The sequence below is a fragment of the Ylistrum balloti genome, unplaced genomic scaffold (assembly GCF_031769215.1).
Source record: "Ylistrum balloti isolate Yb309-2 unplaced genomic scaffold, AGI_CSIRO_Ybal_v1 Utg370008, whole genome shotgun sequence".
NCBI lineage: Eukaryota > Metazoa > Mollusca > Bivalvia > Pectinida > Pectinidae > Ylistrum > Ylistrum balloti.
The window spans coordinates 1739837-1765928 of NW_026782082.1; the positions used below are offsets into that span (position 1 = coordinate 1739837).

The 26092-nt window shown below is 33.4% G+C and overlaps 1 protein-coding gene across 1 annotated transcript in view; it reads left to right on the forward strand.

The window, feature by feature from the left end:
* Nucleotides 1-23025, forward strand: part of LOC132548336 (uncharacterized) — a 61042-nt gene extending 38017 nt beyond the window's left edge. The window contains exons 3-5 of the mRNA XM_060212193.1: nt 17323-17693; nt 19909-20123; nt 20803-23025. Coding sequence (XP_060068176.1) covers nt 17323-17693; nt 19909-20123; nt 20803-23025 — 2809 coding nt within the window. The remainder of the gene's footprint in view (nt 1-17322; nt 17694-19908; nt 20124-20802) is intronic.
* Nucleotides 23026-26092: the final 3067 nt, after the last annotated feature.

Genomic DNA, 26092 nt, shown 5'->3' on the forward strand with positions numbered 1-26092 from the left:
CACCTCACATGGTCAGCTCTTGACCACTTGTGCATGTTTAGGCATTAATCTGACAGTGACACATGGTCACCTGTCATCTAACTGACCATCATCAATTTCAGACCTAAACTTGGTCAGTACTGACAGGTAAAAAGAAGAGGGATAATGTGTTAGATGATAGCGATAGAAATTGATTTACTGTATAATGAATATACTGAGAATTCTATAACTAATCCACAGGACAGTTTTATAATCACATTTTATTACAAGCGAAAAATGTACAGTTAAAATTAATAAAATCAATAAAGCTCAACTAATTTTTATTTCAAACAAAGAGAGAGAGAGGTGGGGAGGAGGCTATAAAGTCAAAATTTGTAACTAAAAAAAAAATTAAAAATGAAAAAAAATGCTTATGATATTCCAACATAAACGCATTAGGTGTCATTCAACCAAACAACCTGGGTATTAATTTTTCTTAATTCTTATAAAGAAAAGTCATTGATATAAATCTTCTGAGTTACACTGATGAACAAATGTTGATAAATGATTTGTCTTTTGTATATAAAAGGATTTTCATGTTATGTTTATCGGGGCTAGTTTTATGGATGAAAAGACTTGGGATAATCTCTCTATACATTATTATAACACTCCACTTTTACAAAATCATATCGGCCACTGGGAACTTTTCACGAATACGAAATCTGATTTATTTGATATTAATGATATATGTGATAAGAAAGGACAAGGAGAAATACATAAACAAGCTTAGGTGTATTAAAGAACAGTAGATAAAATGACCGGTGATGGTCAAAACCTTATAGATGTGATGACCGACTCTTACATCATGATTGTATAGGAAAAATAAGTCTGATCTACATTTATAACAGATCAGTATTTTATATTACAGTGTGTAATGATTATTCATCATCTGATAGAAATCTGTCATAATGTCTTGTCAGAAAATGTCTTTTGGAAATGTATATAATAAAAACCATTTTAATGTTACCCATCAAGAATTGAGGATTTTAATTTGACCCACTCTCCTTTGTAATTTTCTATCATTCTTGGAGTTGTGGCTATCAATCTGCCATTTCTCAATTAATTGATTTTTCATGGTCATTTAATTGTAATTTCATTGACAAGACTGGCTTTTTCAGGAACAAAACCATAGGTAATCAGGTTTCAATCTTCTCATTTTAGTTTCCATGGTGATTAAATTTTGTTGTGGTTGTCACTCATGACACCACAGCTCTGGCTAGGTAAATACAATAAAAATCTCACCAAAGCTCTCTTACTTGCTCAAGTGATTAAAATCTAAGGGAGATAACCTGTAAGTAACTGGCCCCAGGGGCTTTATACATAATTTATGATGGCACTCTTTATACCATTACATCAGACTGTGGCTGTATCAAATTTCAAATAAACAAAGAAAAAGGCCTATTGGTCAGAGAGCAGCTGGTCAGTTGTTAGGTCTAGTACTCATTACTAATGGTCAGTTGGTGGTGTCCAGTGTCAGCTGTTTTATAGACTGACCTTAGGTCAAGTAATGGGCAGAATTAATCATAGATTAGAATTGTGATAAAATATACATTTATGTATTATACGGTATCGAGATAGTGGTGTATTTTGTGAAAGGGTCATTTTACAGGATAAGGTACCAAAATAGACTGAAGCATGCTCTTGCATGCCAAATGGTAGAGAAACACAATGGGACAGTCATATTACAGTGCATGTATTCTCGTCACCTGTTGCCTGACTCAATAAATCTGGTTTGGGTCATAAAACTTGAAAATAAAAGGAAAATCTGAAAAGAAAAGAAATTAACTAATTCAAGATAAAACAAATGAAAAAAATAGAAAAAGTAAATGAAGCATCATCCGAAGATTTTTATTTAAAAAACCTGATTGACAATGTTCAAGCAAATATTGTGTAAGTTTTTTAATTTGTGAAAATAAAGGCATTAATTTATTTTTTGGTTTTTCATTCTTTTAATTTTTGAGGTTTGTTTTAAAATATACTTCTAAGTTTGCTGAAAGTGTCCCAATCATTTTTGACAAATATTTCTTTTTAGTGAGAAATATCTATACTTGGAGACAATGTATTTGATATTAACATACAAGAAAGAACATCTATTTTATAAGATTCTACTTTCAATTTTAGTACCATCTACACTTCAACTTAAAAAAATGCTAAATTTAGAGTTAAGTGTTCTGAAACCAGCATTGTTTTATCTTTACTTTTATACATAATAAGTTCAGACAAGTTTTGACCTGTAGGTCAAATGTGATACCAGCTGATAAACACGCCACAAAAATCTACTTTTATAACGCGTCCATTAAAGTGGACTGGACACGTCAACATTCACAGTTTCTCATCACAATTTACCCTGTGACATTTACATTTTCTTGTCAAGTTTTACTCAAAAGAAATGAACCATATTTTCTATGTCACATTAGCCTCTATGACCATCAGTTATTATCAACATGGAATGGAAATCCAACAAAATGACAGATTCTTTCTGTGAACATTCCTCTCTTAAAATGTTTTGCTTGTTGTCAGACATTTTTAAAGTGACCAAAGGGGCGTTTACTAGATAAAAATTGAAAGAAATTACAGTGGATGGGCCTTTGGCCATTTTAAATGGACACAGGTAAGGCCTGAATGGGGTTGAGGCTAGAAGTATGTTACATCACTGTGATATCAAATATCTTTGCCACAAACACCAATCACATTCTTCAGTTGTTACTGTAGTAGAAAAATATGAAGAAAACAGTGTTTATTGAAGGTTAGAGGTCAGAGGACTTGACCCTTCAGGGTGAAAAATCCATCTTTTTCCACTAACACCAGGCCCATTTATCTAACATAATGATAGGCTATGCTTGATCAAGATTAAAGATTCAAACCAACCAATATGTTTGTTAGGACCTAAGGGGGAAGGACCAGTGGTCAAGCTGTTCTTTATTACAGACTGACCAGCATTCATCTGGCTGGAATCTTCGTCACATTTCCAACGGTAAATGAAATCAGAAAAGAGTGTTCAAAGAAAAAAAAGTGAAAGATTCTGCTTGTGTTAATTACATAGGCTGACATTGGTTGTTTACAATAAAACTATTTAAATGTTACTTCAGTTGAAAACTGTATTTTATATACATACTCATCAAACTTATCTTTCAGTAAATCTACATTTCTTGTTTGAATAGAAGTGAATTATCAAAAACCATACTCAGAAAGTTCTTGGTTACAATATATTTGTGTGACTTGACCATGCAGGGAAACGAAACTTTTTACAGAGAAAGATAAAATCACATGGACCCTCCCCCCACCCCACCCCCTAAAAAAAAAAAAAACATGGTGTTGTTTTCCCACTATAATTAAATAACGTTTCAGATTTAAAAAGAATACACAGAAAAAGTCACTGATAAGGAAATAGTTACTTGTAATGTGTGTGGAAGTTGACTAGTGTTGCCCTAAAGGGACCAGGCAGATGGACTCTGTTGATAAGGGAGACGGACAAAAGGGCCATCAGCCTGACACATGTCCGTGATGTAACTTTCTAAAGAAGAAATCCTGGTCACTGATTAAACTGTGTTTTCTCCCTCAAGGTTGTCTGTACTAATGTTAAGGTTGTCTAACTGTAAAAAATGAACATGTATATTATGTAGATAAGAAAAATGTTGTTGATATTTTACATTATGATGTTTATATCCACAAAAAATATAAATAAATAGAAATGAGCAAAAAATTAGAGTTTTATTAGTGAAGTTTTATGTGAATTTTTTATGTAGCTATTTTTTTTATGTTTTTTGTTTTTGTGGGGTTTTTTTTGTGGGGGTGGGTTATAAAACAACACCAGAATTCTAAAATATGATCAATGGGTTTCATTGTAACAAGGTTAGCTTTATTTTGTAATTCTCCACAATTTTAGGTAAATATCTATTACATTTGATTTAGACTCTAAATTTTTGTTATTATTGACTACAGTAGGAAACAAACTAATGAGAATATTGTGCTTTCTTGAATATCACACTTATACACAATATGTGATAGATGTTTGATTTTGTAATGACTACTGATAAGTTGTAAAAATTAAAGCTAATTGAGAAACACAAAACAAATTAGTTAAAATAGTGTAACCTTTGACCTTTATAGATTGAAGAAGTATGTACATTGACTGGCTTTTTAAAACCACTAGAATAGAGCATGATGTGACCTTTTACTAAGATATATTTGTTAAAAAGAAAATTACATGAAAAAATAGACAATTGAATTAAAATATACAAACATATTACTTTCATCCTGTGAGTTTAAATCTGATTGGTTACATTTTTCCTGCCTGCATGACTCTACACCTGTCGTTATAAGCTTTGTCTTCATTGATGGTAAAGCCTTTTAGAGTTCTTGAAGAAAGGTTTACGACAAATAGAGGATATTAAAGCCAAATTCAAGTTAAGAAGGAAAACAGGATATCTTTCGTTATCAGTGATTCTGATTAAATCATATTGTGATTTATTTCATTGTAAGTTACTGTTAGAGATTAGAATAATTAATTTCATCATTAATTTAATTCTGTCATCTTTAACTTCTGTGTAGGATGTGTTTACACACATGTATAAGTGATCATAATTACAGTCATCATTAATTTTTTTGTTTTTTTTAATTTTTTTTTATGATGTTTACACTCATATAAACGGACCAAATTAAGACTAATTTTCTCATGAAAATATTTCATGTTGATTGTACTTAATACTAAACATTAGATTATATACAGTGAAAATTTTGAGAATTACAAAAGTGTTGTAGTGTCAAGTATTGGTGCTTTATCTTTACACTTGAGCTACTAGTGGATACTAATGTTCTCAGTAAATTAGTAATTTTAAGCTTCTTAAGGAGGAAATCATAGAAAGGTCAGATAAGGATAGATATTGTAAACAATCTAGTACAAATGTACCTGAGATTTTCGTCTCCATTTTGAATTTGAGAAAATAAAACTGTTATATTTCCTTAGAATCTGTATTTGATATATAATTTTTAAGAAATATTTGAACTGATTAAAAAATGTGCATAAGTTCATATACTTAAATATTAAAACAACATATTGACTTTGGGAAGATGAAAGTGTACAATACTTCCATTTGAAGTTATATTAAATTACATAATTTAAGAAATATTTATAAATGTTTTTGATATTTAGATCAAAATCAGCTCAACCTATCAAATGAACAGATCAATCCCTGGGCATTTTAAAAGCTTTCAATGGTTGTATTAGGAAAACATTTCCACCTAATATTTACATAAAAACTGACAGTGTTTACTCTGTAAGTACACCAACAGTGTTACAAAGGACTAGAAAACTGGAGTTTTTCATGTTGAGCATACTACAAAAGAGGTCTATACAGACATTTTTACATGTTTATAATAGAACAAAGTTTCAATGTTTAATGTTTTTTAGCCTAAGGCCCCACAACAACAAAAGGTGACCATGATGGCTTGCTCTACTATCAAACCATTAGGTAATACCAGTGACCGCCCACTGACCATTGATAAAATTAGATGGACATCAGGCTTTTTTCTCAAATACATATTTGGACTTGTGGATAGAGTACACACTCTGATCAAAGTCAGGTCTGTACACTATGATAAGATAACAACTACACCATAGTAGTTTTAGTAGTACTGTAGTGGTCAGTTCTGTGGTGGGAGGTCATCAGTGGACTACAGTGGTCAGTTGGAGCTGTAAAAGTACTATGTTGTAGTCCACAGTTTTACTAAGGCACTGTATACTACGGTTTTACTGGTCAGTCATTTGACTGTAGAGTGGTCAGTCCCCATTGAGTGGTCAGTGGAGCTGTGTGGTCAGTATCTCTACTGCTGCAGCTGACTAGAAGATGACACTGGTTATTAGTAAATGACTAAGGACTATTGGAAACGCTGGACAAGGGTCATTGTGTACTAACAAACATGAAAATGATGGAGTCTACTGCTGAACAAGGAAATGAATGGAATGAGGGGAAAAGGTAGTTGTTTTGGATTTTTTTTTAAAGTTTTGTACTCTCTTGGTACACATGCAATATAATTTTAAATACAAATGTCATTCAGTGTTGAAATAAGCACAACAAGGATAAAGAAAAAAATTCACACACAAAACGGTAAAAAAATAAACAAAAAAAATTTACAGGATCTTGTGTACAGATATTATTGAAATTCTTTTCATGTTGATGTTTTCATAATATTAGGGATATGTTGACCTCTAACCTTGCCAGATATATTTCAGTGTGATCATTTTTGGCAAGCCATATTCAACTTTCTCTGTAAGGTCAAGGCCACAAGTTAAACAATTGAACTTTAAATATATATATATAGAAATATATTATTGTATTTTATACTTTCTTATGGACCGGAAATGTAGCTGTCTTTTCTGTTTTTTTCTTCTCTATTATTTTTGCTTAAAAATATGTTTTGTTTTTTTTCTAAATATGACTCAATATTTGTTTTATTTATCATATGTCCTTAGGCTTGAAATGACACTGTAATCTTGATACTATTTATTTATTTATTTTTTCTAAAGTGGTTTAAGCATTTTTTTGATGATTTTAAAGCTTTTTAAGTGTAAATATTTTTCGCTTTTATTTATATGAATTAATTATATGTTCAATTAGATGTTTCTTATATAGTGAATAAAATTTGAAAAAAAAGTGAAAACTATTTGTTATAAAATGTTAGGATGTTGCCTGCTTTTCAATCAGAGGGTTGGAAATGTCACATGAACAAAAATATTACCACCCATTTACAAGATCTCCAGGTTCATGTAAGGACTGCTGTTCACACAAAGGGTTTGATCATGTCTGTCCACAGATAACAGACATTATGTAATACAGTATTTATTCATTTTATTACCAGGCATGAAGTGAAGATCTACATCATGTGTTGTTGTAGGTACACACTCCACTGCTGGCCAAAGGTCAACTTGACCAATGTTTCAATGGTATTTAGCACAATGATAGTAAAACGGGGAGGTTGGTTAGTGCTTGTAAACTCTAGAATGTGTTTACATGTGTACACAAAAAATGTAGGTAGGGCAATGATAAGATAGGGTAAATAAAGGAGGGGTTCAACCCACCACCTCAAAACTATGGCATAGCAGATGTTTTCATTTTTAACCAGATGCTAATTACACGGTACCTCTAGTAGGCATTACATAATCAGATAGCTTCATGTGTGTCATGTAACACTCATTCCCCCCCTTAATGCAAAATTGAATTAACAAAATGAAATGATTTAAGATTTTTTTGTTACATATTTCATTCTAGAAAACAAAGAGGGTCTGTGAAAAAATTTTTTTAATTTGTTTTTTTAGTTTTAATTTTATGACTATGTGAAAATTGACCTAGTTAAGATTTTGTTGAATTTCTGAATAATTCTAATATCTTGTCTAGAAGTATTATGTTTACATACCCTACCCCATCTGCATCCCTCTGATGTGTCACCACACACTGATGTGTGACAAGGAAGGTAACCCTGTGTACCCTTCATCCCTCTGATGTGTCACCACACACTGATGTGTGACAAAGAAGGTAACCCTGTGTACCCTTCATCCCTCTGATGTGTCACCACACACTGATGTGTGACAAGGAAGGTAACCCTGTGTACCCTTCATCCCTCTGATATGTGACAAGGAAGGTAACCCTGTGTACCCTTCATCCCTCTGATGTGTCACCACACACTGATGTGTGACAAGGAAGGTAACCCTGTGTACCCTTCATCCCTCTGATGTGTTACCACACACTGATGTGTGACAAGGAAGGTAACCCTGTGTACCCTTCATCCCTCTGATGTGTCACCACACACTGATGTGTGACAAGGAAGGTAACCCTGTGTACCCTTCATCCCTCTTATGTGTCACCACACACTGATATGCGACAAGGAAGGTAACCCTGTGTACCCTTCATCCCTCTGATTTGTCACCACACTCTGATGTGTGACAAGGAAGGTAACCCCGTGTACCCTTCATCCCTCTGATGTGTCCCAATATCCCCATGTATGCCATGACAGAATAGCTGGTATCATTGTAATGATGTCGCGTTACCTTTGTATTTTATGTGTTTCTGGTAAAGCAATATTGATAATGTGCTTTGCTATATATACGTTTTCAGCTGTACTGATACTACTGCATTACCTTTGTATTGTAGGTGTATCTGGTACAGCTGTGCTGATACTACTGTATTACCTGTGTATTGTAGATGTATCTGATACAGCTGTAGTAATACCGTTTCTGATATGTTCCTAGTGCTCAGTGACACCTGTCTGTGTTATATCCAGATTGTGTCACATTGTGTATTAATAAACTTGGTGTTCTTCCTAGCATTTCAGTTCCTCCACCTTGACACCCCTCCCCCACGCCTCTCCTCCCTTGTTTACCTGTGTATATTGTCACTCTGCTGTGGTGGTCTAGGCATCTATTCTCAATACACCCACTCACCTCCTCACTTAACAAATGTCAGATATGACCAAGTCTCTCCCCTACTGTTTTGTTTGTGTCACAGTCACAGAGATGTAGAATGTGGCTGCTGTTGACCTGTATGAACCTAATCAACATCCTTACATATAAAGATATATATTAATGTAATGAGCAGTTACTTTATTGGTCAGACACCTGCTAGGGACCATTCACAATGTTACAGATCTATTCAACAAATGAACTGTGGTAAGTAATTAACTTTCATAAATTGCCAAAAATAGTATCTATATCAATTGTCAAATTATTAATATAAATAGTGAAATTTTATTCCACATCCTAAACTTTAAAAGAAGAAAAGTTTTTCTTTTTTTTTAATGTATTTTTTTAAAAGAGTTACACAAAAGCCTTAAGCCCTTAAACGTGTTTCTGATGTTAGAGTCACTTCTATCTACTTTAAAATTTTAGAGAAAGTTTATATGATAGAAATATATAAATGATATATAAACCTGCCTTTCCTAACTAAAAATATCTAACCCGCTGAACTCTTTTCACAAAAATAATAATAATGGTAAAAAAGTATTAGGAAAAATAATTATTTGTTTTGGTTTTTTTTTTTTTCTTATTCTCCGTTTTATTTTTTTTTTTTTTTAAATTAAGCTAGCACTACGCAGGTTTCAAAACAATCTAAGTCATTTGTGAATGCTGTATCCTAGGGGACCAGCATATCATTTTGTATGATAGTTTTAGATGTAAGTAAAACTTTCACAAGTAAAGACTTCATTTGTCTGCTCTATTACGTGGATTTTTCTGATATTTATGTATTTATCACTTTAACTGTCTGCACAGTTTTTCAGTGAATTCTCCAATATATATATCACTAGTGTAATATATTCTGCAGCATCTTTCATTGGCTTTGCCGGTGAAAAATCGATTGTGATGTCATATGGACATAATGTCGTGAATTAAAAAAAAAACTTATGACTTTGTTCGATTTTGTCTTACACATTTTGACTTCAAAATGGGCAAAACATAATTTACATAAAAAAGGATCTTACATTTTTTTTCATTACAGATGAGACTTTTAAGTTTTGATTCTTGCTCATCTAGACTTGCAAATTTATAAACAACAATTTGTAAAATCTCGTACAAAAGGGAAATTTATTTCAGGATTGTTTATGAATAATTGGTAAAAAAAATTCAAAATCTTCTTTCCCTAAACAAACATCTCTTTATTGAGGTTTAAGATTGAAGGGTTGGTCAGTTATCTAAACATTCTGTAGGGGTGTATGAAATTTACACTAATGTGTTGGTCACTTCTCAATAATTGGACAACTGACCAACAGTGTTTTTGTATGTTGTTACTTTCTGACTCATTTATCTATAATGACATGCCTGGCTTGACCATCAGGAGAATTCTCTGTTTCTGACTAAGGCAATCTAACTGACCAATATGAGAGATACATACTGACCAGCTTATCATGTGCCTTTGTAAATAATGTTGAATAAAATTATCAACATATAGATGTTTAATGGAGTATCTGGTCAGTAACAGAAGTTTAGTAACAAGTTTACATTTCTTACTTATCATTGTTTGGGTGATTTTGACCAAGAAATTTTTTTATAAAGCATGAATTCAAGCTAACAAAACCATGTCCACTATTTCCTAACTTTTCTTCCCTTATCTATGTGGTCAGCTTAAGCTTTTGACCTAGTTATTGTGTTACATAACTGGACAGAGTAAAAATACCCAGGCAGCTGCCCAAGGCCCTCCTATCAGTAAAAACCCCTCATAAATATATGTACTTATGGACCATCAGGGAGAGGGGCCCCACGAAGGGAGACCATGGGGTACTAGAAAAATAACACAGGTTTACAATTGTTCAAAGTAATACATACAAAAGTTTCACATATTTTGGTAAAAAAAAAATTATGTATAAAGATTTCTGATAAACCTTGTTTAATTTTACACAGTTTAAATATAATTTTACACTCGAGCTTAAAATATGATTCAGATGAAAAATGGCCTCAAAATTGAAAGGAAATAACCATACACATTTTTGTCATTATAAAAGAAATATTTAGAACAGGGGAGCTTTAGAGGTGTTGATAAATAATTGGTAAGATGTTTTCATTACAGTGTTAATTTTACAAGAGGTTCTTTGGGACACTAGTGAGAAGCATTAAGAGGTGCTGCATCAACGTTTTCTTTATTTTACAACAGCCAACTGTGTCAGTCTGAATTCTGAAGTTATGCAAAATTTGCATTAATTTTCTATGGGGGAGGGGGTTTGAAGATGGACAAGATTAAAATAAGATAGAAAGTCATCAAAACTTGAAGCTGTAAATAATTATTGTTTGTATTCTTTTGTTTTTGAACCTGTTAAATGGAAATGATAGTAACACATTTTCTTCTGATGTCTTGTTGATTATTTGAAAAAAATTCAGTATTCAAAATACAGGAATGCCTTCAGATCGATAGAGTTTGAAAAGTGTCACAGGATGATCGGGGGAGTGAAATCGTTTTAAATCTAAACAAAAACGTGAAAGAAGAAAACATAATTGTAGTACAATTTTTCACAAATACTATGTCCTGTCTATCGTGGAGATAGAAAAACTGGTGCTTAATCACTGTGATGACTGGGGATGTTTACATGTGAGGCAGTTCTAGATAACTTCCAGTCAGGAAGGGCCCTCTTCACCTTGTTTGTGAATATCGGAAATGATTTTTTTGACAATGGTTAGATATATGATATACATGTATTGTTTAATTTATTATGCTTATAGCCACAGGCATGGAGTTTTCTTTTTGGATTGCTGTTTTCTTGGGATAATTGGGGAAATATAAAGATTTAATAAGAAATTTAATACATTAATTTTCTATTGTGAAAGAAGTGATATGGTATTTGTGATAATGGCTTATCAGGACCCGATGATTAAGGTAAGGTTTATAGACATTTATATTTATATACATCTGTAAGTCACAGTTGAAGCTGATTATCATTAAAAGTGTTACAATTATAGCTATTTTAGGAAAAGATTTACTCGATAAAGAAAGTCCCTAGGAAATTGACTTTTCATACAGAGTAATAACTGTTGTTTTGTTAGGCATTGTTGATGTTGATGTGTCTGTAAATCAGAAATTATCCTTAATATTGTAGAATTTTTTTTCACTTTTTCAAGGTCTTTCATGGTGACCTTTTCTAATCACCATTATCTGGCGTTGTGCGTCCGTAAACAATTTAACATTTTCGACTTCTCAAAAACCCCTGATCAGATTTTAATGAAATTTTGCAGAAACCTTCCCTGGCCTAAGATGAACCAAAATTGTAATTGTACAGTCCGCACCCCCCAGGAGCCTGAGGGGCAGGGCCAAAAGGGGTAAAATTGACTTGGATTTCAAAAATCTTCTTCTCAAGATCCAGACATGGTAGAATTAAATACTCTTCATGAATGGAAGCATCTTAATGTGCTTTAAATACCAAAATGAGCCTCACATTTCTTCCTGGGGAAAACTTTTTTTTTTTTTAATGTTACTGTTTAGAACAATTGTATTTTTAAGCATAATGTTGGTTATTTCCCATTGGAAAATTATCAGTATAGGATGACAGTTTTGATAGTATACATGCCTGATCACTGACTGGCTTAATATTTTCAGTGTCACAATTTCTGTTTCATGATGCTTGATAACTACCCTTTAACCTTTTATATACAATATTGCTTATCTTAGGTGGCCGTCAAGGGTGCTAGAGCTCTTATTTTGCTAATTTCTTTATTAATAAACTGAACTGATGTAAATAACAAGACTATCAGAGAGTTGAGAGGTGAAGATTTCTTTGGAAGATGTTTTTAACTTTAGGAATTATCCCTGTGTTTTTTACACCCCGCAATGATTTGGATAGAACTTTATGTGCGTTTGCTTAAGGTAAGGGAAGCAACTCTTACTATACCTCTGACCACCAATAAAACTGATTTTGTGGCAGTTAGTACAAAAGCTATAAATGTTTCTCATTGAATAGATTTATTTGCCATCAATATTAGATCAATGATGGCAGATTTTGATAATCTGATGAAAATAATGGAAATGATGATTTTATATATACACATTTAGGGCAGTAAAGTTTTTATAATCCTTGTTAGACCTCTCCATCTGAAAAAAAAATCTGGAATGTTTGTAACCGGTAAATATCACTTTTAACTTGAGGGTTTTTTCAAGTAAAAACTAATTTTCATGATGTAAAACTAACCATGATTTTATTTTTCCATTTTCTTGTGATATTGGGTGTAACCATTTCCTGTTTAAATTGGTTGATTTTCTTCACTTTATGATTGCAAAATGTAAACTAGCATACCCTGCCAAACATTAATGAAAATATTTTGATTTATCTATCCTGAATAATTGATATCAGCACTTTTATCAAACTCCTATGTTTTAATATCCATCAGAGATGCAAACTTTAAAATTGAATTAACGTCTTAAAAACCAAGATTTCAATAAAGGAATTCCAAACACTTCCAGAAAACCTTTCAAGATTTGTAGAATATTTGCTATGAATCTAGCAACTTGTGAATGCTCTTTTGATTATACCCATGCAGGTTGACGATCACCTTGTATATATATTTGTCAGTTCTCCGTGAAAGTGACCAAGCCTGTTTTTTAAGCTGTCGTTTTTCAATAAACAAACTAGATGAAAAGAAAATATTGAATAGACTGGCTGTTATCCTAAGACCGGGGACAGAGGTCACACATGGCTAGTACGCAATCAATACCCCTTGGTTTTTTTGTTATAGAAGCTTACTATCAAAATGTTGCCAAGATTATTTATGAAGTGTATTCAGCGACATGATAAAAAATCTCATTTACGCTTTGAACAACATCAAATCACTATCGTAAATATTTTTTCAACTGGGACAAAAAGCTATTCACCTATCCAGATGTTGCTTTTCTTTCATTTTCTCTTACCGTTCGGATTTTATTTTATTAGTTAAAGGAAAAAAGTGAGATTGATTATATTCAATCATTGGTTTTGGTGAAAGGATTTTATTACACCCAGCCGAAAAAGTGGATAATAAAAAACAGGATAAAATGTTGATATGAGCAGGTATCAACTTGAACTGCTATACACCTGAGTTTGTGATCTGGGCAGGTAGCGGTCAGTTGGAAATGACCACAGAATCCATACAACCAGGTATAATGGTCTGAGACCGAAGAGGAAAAATAATGGTTTTGCAGATACCGTTGATTTAGGTGTGGACTACAGACACTGACACTGTATAAGGAGATGGTTATTACATGTTGTTTTCTTGATCTACATATATAAGTATTTTACCTGCTGGAATCAGAAGAAATACAGGTATAGTTTTCCAGGTAATATTGTATAATAGACAGGAATCGACCGTGGTTTTGTGAATTTTCAGAAATGTAACTAAATTTTCAGTTACTAATGTTACTTAATACAACTGTTGCATTAGTAGTTTATCAGAAATGAAAAAATACAAAACTTTGTAAATTCTAAATATATCGGAGGATTTTCAGAATAATGTTCACAGGACTATGATGACCTGTTTACGTTCACACAAGTTGACATTTGATATGTAGCTGAGTACCTTACATCTATATATGCGTATGTTCACCAAATTCTATCTATCTGACCGGGGATTTCCCCTTAAACAGATATTTTTTATACATCATTAGTAGTGTTTTCTAGGGTTTTTTCTAGACATCACCTTCTCGTCCCTAGTATAATAAGTAGCATTTCCGATGAGGTGTTCTCCATATAACTGGACATACAAGCCCATTTTCTGATCTGATTATCACAATCACTGAATGAATGTACTAGTTTTTGACATAAAAGCAATCCCTGCCTGAATAGACAAAAAGGACATCCTGTGAGGCACTGAAAGATTAAACCATTTTGTGGGATGTTATTAAGATTTTGAAATAAACTCTTCCTGGTAGGTATACATCTAAAACTTCCTAAAAGATAACTAAAACCAAAAAAGTTGGGAATCATTCAATGGGCTTCTTATTGTCGGGGATCTGGTATTGAAAATAAATTTTCGTGAGTCCTAGCGCTAAATCAAAAATGGTTTGGGCACAGATAGTATTCTAAAGTCCTATTGCTAATTAAATCCATCTTTGATACCAGGATGAAGTTGTTGCGAGACTTGGGATTGTGCTAAGGAAGTTTATCTTTTAATTCCTATTGAATAAAGAATTTGTGATAGTTACCAGTCCTGAAGGGGTACATGCCACATGACTTTATGAGGGAAACATACCACATGTGTGTTTGGGAAGGGTACATACCACATGTGTTTGGGAGGGGCACATTCCACATGTGTTTTGGAGGGGCACATACCACATGTGTTTTTGAGGGGCACATACAACTTGACTTTGTGAGGGGCCCATTATTACAAAATGTGTTTTTATTGGAGGGGCACGTACCATATGTCTGGGAAGGGGAAAATACAACACATGGTTTGGATTGGCACATAGGAGGGCATGTGGTGTTTGGGGAGGGCACGTGGTGTTTTGGGAGGGCATACAGTATTTACAGATTACTACAGCATAACAGATTTTTTCCAAACATGGAAACCTATTTAAATCGACCAGTACAAATAGGTTGTGAGAAATTCTGTGATAAACAGCTTTACAGAGGGCAGGCATTAATTCTGTACGAAAGACAAGTAATCGATAATGAAAGATATAAAAAGGTCCACCTAATATATGTTGTGAGACTTTTTGGGAATACAACTTCTTTGGGTGAAATTTGAATTAAAACAAAAAGACACTTGGGTGATTTGAGGTAGACAAATAGTAGTATTTATCTACCTGTGTTTGATTTCACGATTTGATAAAAGTATTTGTAACACAGTTACTGAGTGAGGTCAGCTAAAAAACGTAGGATAAGCTCGATAAGGGTCTAACCTGCCAACCTTCGAAGGGGTCAGAGGTCGAAGTACTAACAGTCAGTATTGGAATAAATGTGTGTGACATATTACTATGGATGGAAGCAGTTTGAGGTGACAAACTATATTGGAGGAAGAAAATCCTTAACCTGTGAGATATACCACTTGTAGACCTTAAAACCTCGTTTCTGATTCGGACTGTTATCAAGATGGCTAGTGAATTTTGTGACTGAAATGAATTTACAGCAAAACATGGATATGTATTTAACTGGATTTTAAAAATGACTGTGTTTCAGTTGAAGATGTTGTGTGGTTTTTGTTGGAGTATCTTATTATTAACTGTTCGTAGTTGTTGAAGTACTTGTGTAATTTTCACGTGGTTGATATAGGCAGGCATAATTACCATGGCAAAATGATATCAATCTTGATCTTAAATGAGTTTACTTGTATTGTAAATGTAATGCTGATATTAATTAAAACCAAATCATTCACTTGTTTCATTGACATTTAAATGAGATAATTTGTAATAAGTATTTAAATAATCAATTAAATACTTCATTAGATTTCATTTCAAATCTCATGGATTATGAACAGTTGCATTTTTTTTTCTTGTAAATAATAAATATTAGAATTTGTGTTTTCATATTTCCAGAATTGAAAACTTCATTTCTTGGATTTTAATAGCTTTTCTTTCAAACGTCGGATTATCACTTTTAATAAATAAGAATATGTCATTAATACAGGCTGTGTTTTTTAGCTTAGAAACACAAATGTGTAATAGAGAAATCTTCATATACAAAATACTATTCAGATCGAAAAAAATTGAGGTAGAAAAAAAAATATTCAGCAAATTATCAACATTCGCTCTGTTATTATTTCTTTAATCATCACAAAACTGAAACATATGATTGATGAACGTTTATAGTTTGTTTGTTAAAGGTTTGACTTGTGTTTATTTCTTGATTAAGAAGACTGATGAATTCTGATATATTAGGTAGGGTAGTTAAGTAACTTTTTCATAATTACATTTTAAACAATTGGAATAATTGAAATGAGTTTTCAGATGAGTGTTGAACTTTCATTTTGAATGAATTTGAAGCAAAAATGTCTGACAAAATCAAAGAAGGCATGAAATACTGTTATATTGGTTTATTCTCTTTGTAGAGTATCAAACTTTTCAAACAAAAATTTCTGATAAAACTTCTATAATATAAAAAAAAAATCATAAATGTTTTACTTTTAAATGTTCAAAATAGTTAATTTTGATGTTTGTCAGGTTTGCTTTGGTATGACAAATGTTTACTTAAGCACACTTAGCAGCTCCACTGGGTGTAAGGTTGATGGGAAGTAGTACTATGATAGATTGGCAAAATAAGTCATTCCACACCACGTTGATTATTCTCGAAAAAATCTGTAAGAATGTGTAGCTGGCTTAACTTCCACATTGTCATATTTAATCAAAAGGCTCCGCAATGGAACTGCTGATATTAAAAATTGTTAAAGTATAAGATAAAATCGGTTATTATGTCAATACTGGTAATAATGAACTCCACCAGTTAATTTTTGATTGAGTCGACTTAACCAGGTGGTTTGTGATTGAGTCGACTTAACCAGGTGGTTTGTGATTGAGTCGACTTAACCAGGTGGTTTGTGATTGAGTCGACTTAACCAGGTGGTTTGTGATTGAGTCGACTTAACCAGGTGGTTTGTGATTGAGTTGATTTCACCAGCTAATTTGTAATTGAATTGACCTAGCTGTAAATTTGTGATTGAGATTTCATAAACCAGTTAATTTTGGATTGAGTTGACCTAAACCAGTTAATTTTGGATTGAGTTGACCTAAACCAGTTCATTTGTGATGGAATTGACCTAACAGTTAATTTGTGATTGAGTCAACTTAACCAGTGAAGTTTTTAATTGAGTTGACTTACCCTATTGACTTTGTTACTCAGTTAACGTAACAAGTTAATTTATACTTACAGGGCAGATGCTGTCTCACCACAGATAGCTGATGGGGTAGACAAGGTTATGTCGGAGGACCACACCCTCATTGAAAACCAAGAGGATTGGAAAAAAACGTATGATGACAACATCGATGATGACGCTCATTTAAACAACTCCAGTTACCATGGTAATAGTCATGAAAAAGACAACCATCTTGACAACTCCAGTTTCCATCGGGATACTCATGACCTTGAGGATAGTTCCAGTCCAATAGTTTCTCCATACGACGATAGTCCTAATATCAACAACACCTCGTACATCTCCGATGGAAGCAGTTTCGACACAGACAGCATCAATTTGGTACCGAATAAGGAGGGCGTTTTTTTCTGTCACCTCTGTAGCTTCTCAGGTAAGTTTGTTTAAAACAAATTATATTTGTAAACAGTAAACCCTGGTAAAAATGCCTGTCCATATTTATATGATTTACAACACAATTCCTGAATTTAAGTCAGAATTTGTATGTTGTCTTCCTTCGCTCAGTGATCACTTTTTGTTGGTACTTGTTTCGATCAGAATATATTTAGTCGAGCGGCATTTCAGATAGTGTCCACTAATACTCCGTCACCGTCGTGAGTTTTGTCTTGCTCGTTATCATCATACCTCATGATGGTTCATCATTTCAGGAGCAATGGAACATCAATGTTTAAGTTATTCTCAAGATAAAAGATTTAAGATCTTAGCTTATGTTAACATCTCCTTACTTTTGTTTCCAACTTTTTCTTGACCATCATATGATAAATCGATCATACACTAGAGTGTTTATCACAGGTTTTTGGGGATTAAACTTTGCTTTATTCACATTTAAGTGATTAAAAATAATAGCCAAATTCAACATCAAGCAGACATTTTTACACTGAATCAACTTCTCAGAATATTTATTACATGCCTGTTCATTTGGACGCCAATTAATTTACGGACATGCATGAAATTGAATCCCTGTGAATGGGGCAATTAGGAATATTAGCTCAGCATATAGTATAGCTCTAGTTAGGTAAAGCTATACTGTTGTGTATTTGCATGTGCTTATCAGGCACATTTACTGTGTGCTTAAAAACAATAATGTTACATTTCATGAGTCAGTTAAACAATAGAATTTCCATTTTATCAGTCCGTGTTCAAAAACATTGTTATTGTATAAGTATGTCACTCAGGTGAATCAGGTGATTTATCAGGGGAGATAACTGTGGTGGAAGTTTGTGACCTCACTTCCACTCGCAATCGCTTGAACTTTTTACTCTTCTTATCAGCAAAACATGATAAAATAAATGTTCTACGCAAATAAATAAAGGTTGTGACCTTATCATGACAAAAACGTCAAAAACACGGAGAACTCTACGTATGTAAAGACACTCCTGCCTTTTTGAACCTCTCTAAATCTTTAAGGACAAAACTTTACCTGTATTTGTTTAAGAAACATTCTTATCTAAAATACACTCTGCTGATAAATTATGATCTTTTTATCACTACAATGACCTAGTTTTACCCACAAAATGTACCTGAAAGATAGACTGATCCTTGATTTAATCCCGATTTAACATGAGGCAGTTTGATTTAATTTTGTTTTGTTCAGACTTGAGTGGTTTAAGGGAAAGGAGGGGGTGTTGTATAAGGGGATGTAAGACCACTTACCTGTACAGGTGAAATAAATTAGCTCTCTTTATTGCCGTTATTTTCTCATAAATAACTTCTTATTAATTTTGGTTCTCTGACCAGGAAATTTGGAGGTCTCAGGTATGGAGAAATTTATTTCAGTAATCTATTACATTGACATCGCAAATGACGAATAAAATTATTTTATAGAATAGTGTGTCAGTCCGAAAGTCCAAAGATAAAAACTGTTTTATCTAATGGTGCATAATGCACAACATAAAATGTTTCATTTATTGGCGCGAACATCCTTCACATATTTTGAACTATGAGAAAAAAATGGCAAAAATCTTGTCTGAATTTGTGATGTTAAGAAGGACTTGTTTATGAACTGGAGGTTGATATCACACACCTTGTGTTTGTTTGACAGACCATAGACTATAGATATCACCTGTGTCAGATTATCACATGGTCATTTTAAATTTGTTATTAATAGACAGTGGATTTCATATCATATCTTTTACATACAGAATTTTCAGAATGCTACTCTTAGCAGAGTATGATTTTAAGGTTTCAATCTGTTTTCTGAGTTTTAAAGTACAGACAGATGACATAGAGATCTTGGATAACCATATCATTTTCCACCCAATACCCTTCTATACACTGATTTATCTCTTCTTTCAGAAATTTAGCCATTTGATGGAAATTTTTTTTTTTAACCATTTGATGTCAAAACTGAAATATGGTATATTAGCTATGTCATATTTTTTCCTGTGAACAGGAACTTAAGAGGCACATTAAAACTATTTCTAAATAAAACTTTGCCAAAATCGATATTTACCCTTCAATATGACGCAGAAAAAGCTAAAATTAGACACTGACGAAAAAAAAAGAAATATGATATAGAAAAAAAATGGAAAAGAAAAGATAGATGCAAAGTGATTCATAGTAACATTAGCATTTGTATTTAATTACAGGAAGAAACCAAGGAGAATTTGAACAGCATATGACCTGTCATTTTGAACATACCTGCCCTCATTGCGACTACAAATCACGAACCGAAGGACGTTTGAAACGTCACATCAAAGATTTTCATACTGAAGACCCCCCAGAAGGATTTGGTTCCAAAAGAAACATGGGGCGACCAAAAGTGTTTAGATGCAAGCAATGTGATTTTTCAGCAGTAGAGAAGGTAAAATATATATTTTTTTTTCTTTTATAAGGAAAAATAATTAAAATAAGCAGTATTAAATTTGTCAAAACTGCAGATATTACACTTGTCTGTTGAATACAGTTCATGTCTTCACATGTAATATGCTGCTGTGAAAAATGTATTATTGAGAGAAGCAAAAAAGGTCTTTAGAAATTGTGACCATTCAAATTGTTAAGTGGAAGAAAAATTTAACCCTAGGTTAAAGGAAATCTTATGAGAACATCTCACCGATATGTGAATCAGATATTGATCATTACAGGATGTTTGTCCTTAATAAAGAATATTGTTTAACACAGACAACAGCTTGTTGTTTACAGGTATATTAGATATAGGCGATGTACTTCAGTTATCCTGGAACGCTTTTTTACTAGGATGGACGACTAAATATACTTGATGTGGTGCTATCAAGTTTAAGCGTATTGTCAATTGTTTGGAAATAATGCAATAATTTCTATTAAAATCAATGTACAGAAACCTCTAGTTTGAGTGTTATACATTTGGCATGAAAAGCGCTAAAATAAATAACAGCTAATACCTATATAATATATATATATAGATAAATATTTATAGTTATAACACCTAATGACATATATATAGGATGAATCTTGAAATGAAACAATCAATTTCAAACTCACTGTATTTATATTTCTTTTCACAGGAAGAGTTTTGGGCTCATGCTCGCAGCCACATCAAGGAGGACAAGATCCTGCAGTGCCCACGCTGTCCCTTTGTCACGGAGTACAAGCATCACTTAGAGTATCACCTTCGTAACCACTTTGGATCAAAGCCATTCAAATGTAACAAATGTAACTACTCATGTGTGAACAAGTCCATGCTGAACAGTCACATGAAATCTCACACGAATGTTTATCAGTATAGATGTGCCGATTGTACATATGCCACGAAATACTGCCACAGTCTCAAGCTTCATCTTCGTAAATACAACCACAAACCAGCCACAGTATTGAACTCGGATGGCAGTCTGCCACAGGGAATCGATGCAGAGGCATCCGGCCTCTCCCTGATGCAGAAGAGAGGTCCACCACGTGGACCTAGGGGTCCAAGAAAAGACAAATTTGACCCGTTTGTTAACCAGTTTCTTACAATGCCCCATGTTGGACTACCAGGTATGCCGACAGGTATGAACAGTGGAATGATGTCGCCTTATTGGCCAGTACTCAACCAGTTTCCTCCCAATGGCCTCCATGCCCCACCTCCACTTGTACCAGTATCCATGAACTCTCCACTTGGAACTCTACCTCAAGAATTTGCTCAACGTAATATTCCATTGTCCTCAACCCCAGGTATGGGTCACAGCCCAGGGAGTCTTAAGCAGTCCCCCAACTCTCTCTTCAAATGCAAGTTCTGCAGTTTTGCTTCTGATGTCAAAAACGATTTACTTCGACACGTAATGAAAGTACATGCATCAGAAAATAGAGATCTTTTTTCCATTATCGGCATTTCACCAGAGGCATTTCTTGAAGATCGTTACAAATATAAATTTGGAAGTCCAGGCAACAAGATTGCTGCTGAGGATGGGAAATATCCTCAACTGAATATCAAGAGAGAACCTTCTCCTGATGGTAGTGTGAAGTCTAACACACCTTCTTACCCAGAGGATTACCCCATGGGAGCCTCACCAACTAAACCTAGGTATCTTCACAGTCCAAATGGAGGTCTTGCAGGTTTGCCAAAGATGTCCTTTGATTCCTATAAAAATGGAATGAAGAGTCCCCTGAAAGTCTCCGACCCTCCTGCTGGTGAAGACATAATTAAGCAGATGATGCACAAATTTGGATCCGGAATGCCAGCAACAAGCCCACGTGTCAGTCGTGAATCAGCACCTCTAGATCTCACTAAGCGAAGGTCTCCGTCAACAAGTCCTTCCCTGGCAGAAGGTTACAACCAACAGCCTCAAGAGAGGGACTCATTCCAAGACCAACACAATATGCCAACTGGTGAAGAAATGTTTGAAAATGATCAACCAAGAAAGAGACCAACTGAGGATCTCCTTGTCGATTCGCAACAAGAGATGTACGAAAATGAACCACCGAAGAAAAGGTCAAGGAAAGGAAAGGCCTTCAAGTTGGACACACTTTGTATGAAGTTGCAAGAGAAAGCTGGAGATAGTGATGTTGAAGATGCCTACAGTGGATCGGATAGCTATGCTGATAATGAGGCACTCGGGATGCAACAAGAATGTGACTCGGAACCGTATGGTACAGAAACCAACAGCAATGAAGATCTGGTTGAAGACAGACCAGAGGACAAAGAGATCACTAGTCATGCTGATGACTTTGAAGATGTTCATAAAAACCTTGCCATCCTCAATAATGGAAAGTGTAATAAGTTTCCAGATGAAGAGCATAAGGAAGACATGGAAAGAAGAGAATCGGTAAAGGAAGAGGAAATAAGAGATGAAAATGGCAAATACAGAGAACAGATGAATTTGAATATCAAGAAAGCATTGGAAATGGCACAGACAAAGATGAAGGAAACTGGAAGACGAAAGGAAATGGAAATGTCAGTAAATGCTTGGAATGAGTCAAATAAAGCTTACCATTTACCACGAGGCTTGAATGGTCACAGTCTACCTTCAACTCCTGAGCTCGACTTGTTCAACGGCCGATTTCATGTTGGAAATGCCAGTGCCCCCATCGTCACCAGCACTCCTAAGTCAAAAAGTGCTGGTGTAATTGGACAGGAGGCGGATAAATACGAATGCACCTACTGTGAAATAGCTTTTCGTAACTGTGTTATGTATACCATGCACATGGGGTATCATGGTTACCGAAATCCCTTCAAATGTAATATGTGTGGTTTGACCTGCAGGGACAAAGTGGATTTTTTCCTCCATATTGCTCGTGAGGCGCACAATTGATTGTTTAATATGGTAGATATTGTTGTAACAGTGGAAACCAACTCATTAACTAAATGGACTGCACACCTGGTTGCTATAGATTTAAAACTCGACTAGTCACTGTTTCCTTATACAGTTTTAGTGCTGCCTGTTAAACAGCCTCGTTCTCTCAGAAGTGGAAACATGTATTCCAAATCCTATTGTGCATACAAATTCCGTTGCATATTAAGGAGATAGACTACATCTCAAGAAGGATAAACAAGATGAATTTGTGAAAAACTTTTTGAAGAAGTTTTTATGCATAGTTGACATAGAAGTAATAAAGAAAGGGAATGTGAAGTAATAAAGAAAGGGAATGTGATTGGTTAAGATGCATGATGGGAAAAAGTGGCCATTGTTTCAGTGTAAATGTTGTTGAATAATTTATTACATGTATTATTATATATATATAATGTACCCTCAGATGCTGTTTTGTTCCATTCTGTTGAGGAGGTAATTTAATGCAATATATGCCTTTCACATGCTATAAAACGGGTGTTTATTTTAATCTGTATATAAATAGGAGACATTAATATTAAGCACACTCCTCCATTCCATTGTACAGACAAAAAGCAGTTCCTGAGGGGCCATCAAGTATTCATTATTTACATTTTGAGTATTTTGAAAGACTTTTTATTGTAATATTTTGAATCAATTTAATAAGACTAGATTAGTTGTGGAAGGAAAGACATCAAAAAAATTATGATAAAAGGGAGATAACTTTTCAATATCTTATTTATTAAGTAAAATCCTGCAATATTTTAGTATAGAGTTTTTTTTTTATTGTTCCACTATATAAACAATTATCACTTTCCCTTCCATTCTTCATTGACCATTTTGTCGAAGGCAGCTAGTCAAAATATCGGATCATCTTTATTGGACATTGTTTTGTTACGTATGATATTTCTGATGGGGCCATGGTTAATACGGGTTATTTGATTGGATGTCTCACCATGCTACATACGGGTCAATATATTAGACAGATGTTCCAATTGAACATCAACTCAGACTAGTTTCCCTTGTCTTTTTTTTTTCATTTTATGCTCTAATTTCTTGTTAAATTTAAAATTCCTGTACAATACTTTGAAGAAAAATATGTATCTGTGTAGATGATAAAAACATGCATCACAGAGATGTTTGAATATTTGTAGTTAGATTGAATAATAGATCATATTGCACTGCACCACATGAAATTGCCATGTTATTTTCATCTTCGTAGATTTGATTTCTTTCGTAGATCAGTAATTTCACCCACACAGTAGTTCAGACAGAGTGATCATTATATTAAATTTGAATTTAAATACAAGTCAGATTGAAATAACAATTCTTTCATGTTTTATTTGGCAATAGTATCTAGTTTTGTTTGTTTTTTCTATTTTACATCATATATGTGACCTTTCAGTCCCAACATCTTTTGTGTAGTTTATGTAATTATTGATTCCAACATACACAATGATATAGAATCACTGCAAAAATCAATCTTAAACAGTCTTGAAATCAAGACTGCTGTTTATAACATATATCTAGACGGCCAGGTGTTCAATAACTTATTAAGTCTGATTTTCAGAATGTAATTTTGAAGACATTTAAAAAAATTTTTCTCTTCTTTAGCCCCTGATTATCACTTTGACTACCAGTTAATGTAATTTCAGTTTTAAATTTGCATATTTTGAACACAATTTAGACTGAAATAAAAAAAAGTTATAATTATTGTTTAGATTTTGTGATTGTAAACAAAACTTCTAGAACTCATCCAAGTTCCTATAAAAGTTTCCATATCTTGTGTCTGTGATACTGACATACCAAAAAATGCTTCAAAAATATTAAACTATCCCCTAACAAGGAATCTGTTAAAACTGTGTACTTATTTATAAAATAATTTGTTATTTCAAGAGATATCCAGGTAAGTGTATAGTTTCTGAATATTTTGCTGTAGTAAGTCCTTACAATGATAAATCCTTTTGTCCTAGCAGATAGCGTAGTTGTAGTTTTAATGCAATAAGATTTTGTCTTTTATCCCGGTAATTAAGTTAAATATAGTGTTTAAAATCAGCTAGTCAAACGACATTGTTTATATCCCTCATCATAATTAATATATATATTGTTGATTTGTATAAAGTTGTATTTAATTAACTCTGGACTCGCTATAGCCTTGATCCTTCTTACATGGTCTGCATAATCATTAGGTTCTTTTTTTTTCACATATGCACAAATTTGTTCGAAGGGGAAAAAAAGGAAAGAGAGAGAGGGAGAGAGAGAAAAAAAAATCTGCAGATAAAAATTGAAAGCTAGATTTAAATGATTTCATTTTTTCACATCAGGTTTTGTTTTCAACCTCATTTGCTATCAATCTTAATCATTTACATAAATGGTGCAAGTTGATCATTTGTTTTCTGGTATATGTTATGTTACAACTCTGCTGATTATACAATACGCAGTCCACTGCACACTTATCAGGTTTTTGTTTTGTTTTTTTAATGCATGTTTTATTTTTCATGTTTAATCCTTATTTGTGTTCTTGCAAATGTCTTGACATTGCAAAGGACAGGTGCTTTTTGATTGTCTACAGTGTCAAAGTGTTGCATTACTGAACTGACAGGTGTTACACATTTTCAATAGTTTAATTTACATGATGTTTATTTGTTTGTTTTACACAATTTTCTGACTCAAATGAAGTAAACCGGACTTTTCCTTGATATGGGTTTTTTTTTCCTGAAAAATGAAAGGGTCAGTCAGGAGTGAAAAAATTCATATTCTAAAGAAAAACATTTTTGAAAACTGGAAAATTGAGACCTTGAAGTTAAATTGGTGGTGAATGAAAAGAGAGGCATTTTTATTAGTGTTTTATGCTGTCAATATACGCACTGTAATTCAGTATGCCACAGTTTGATACAGCTGTAGAACATTGATTTTTGTTGATCGGTGCTTTTTGTCGAAATCGCTTTCTACAAATATTTTCTTTGTTTTGTTACCAAGTCATGCTCTTGTGACTTTTGACCTCCAGTAGAAACTATGTTCTAGTAACATTAGACCATTGGTAGAAGACAGG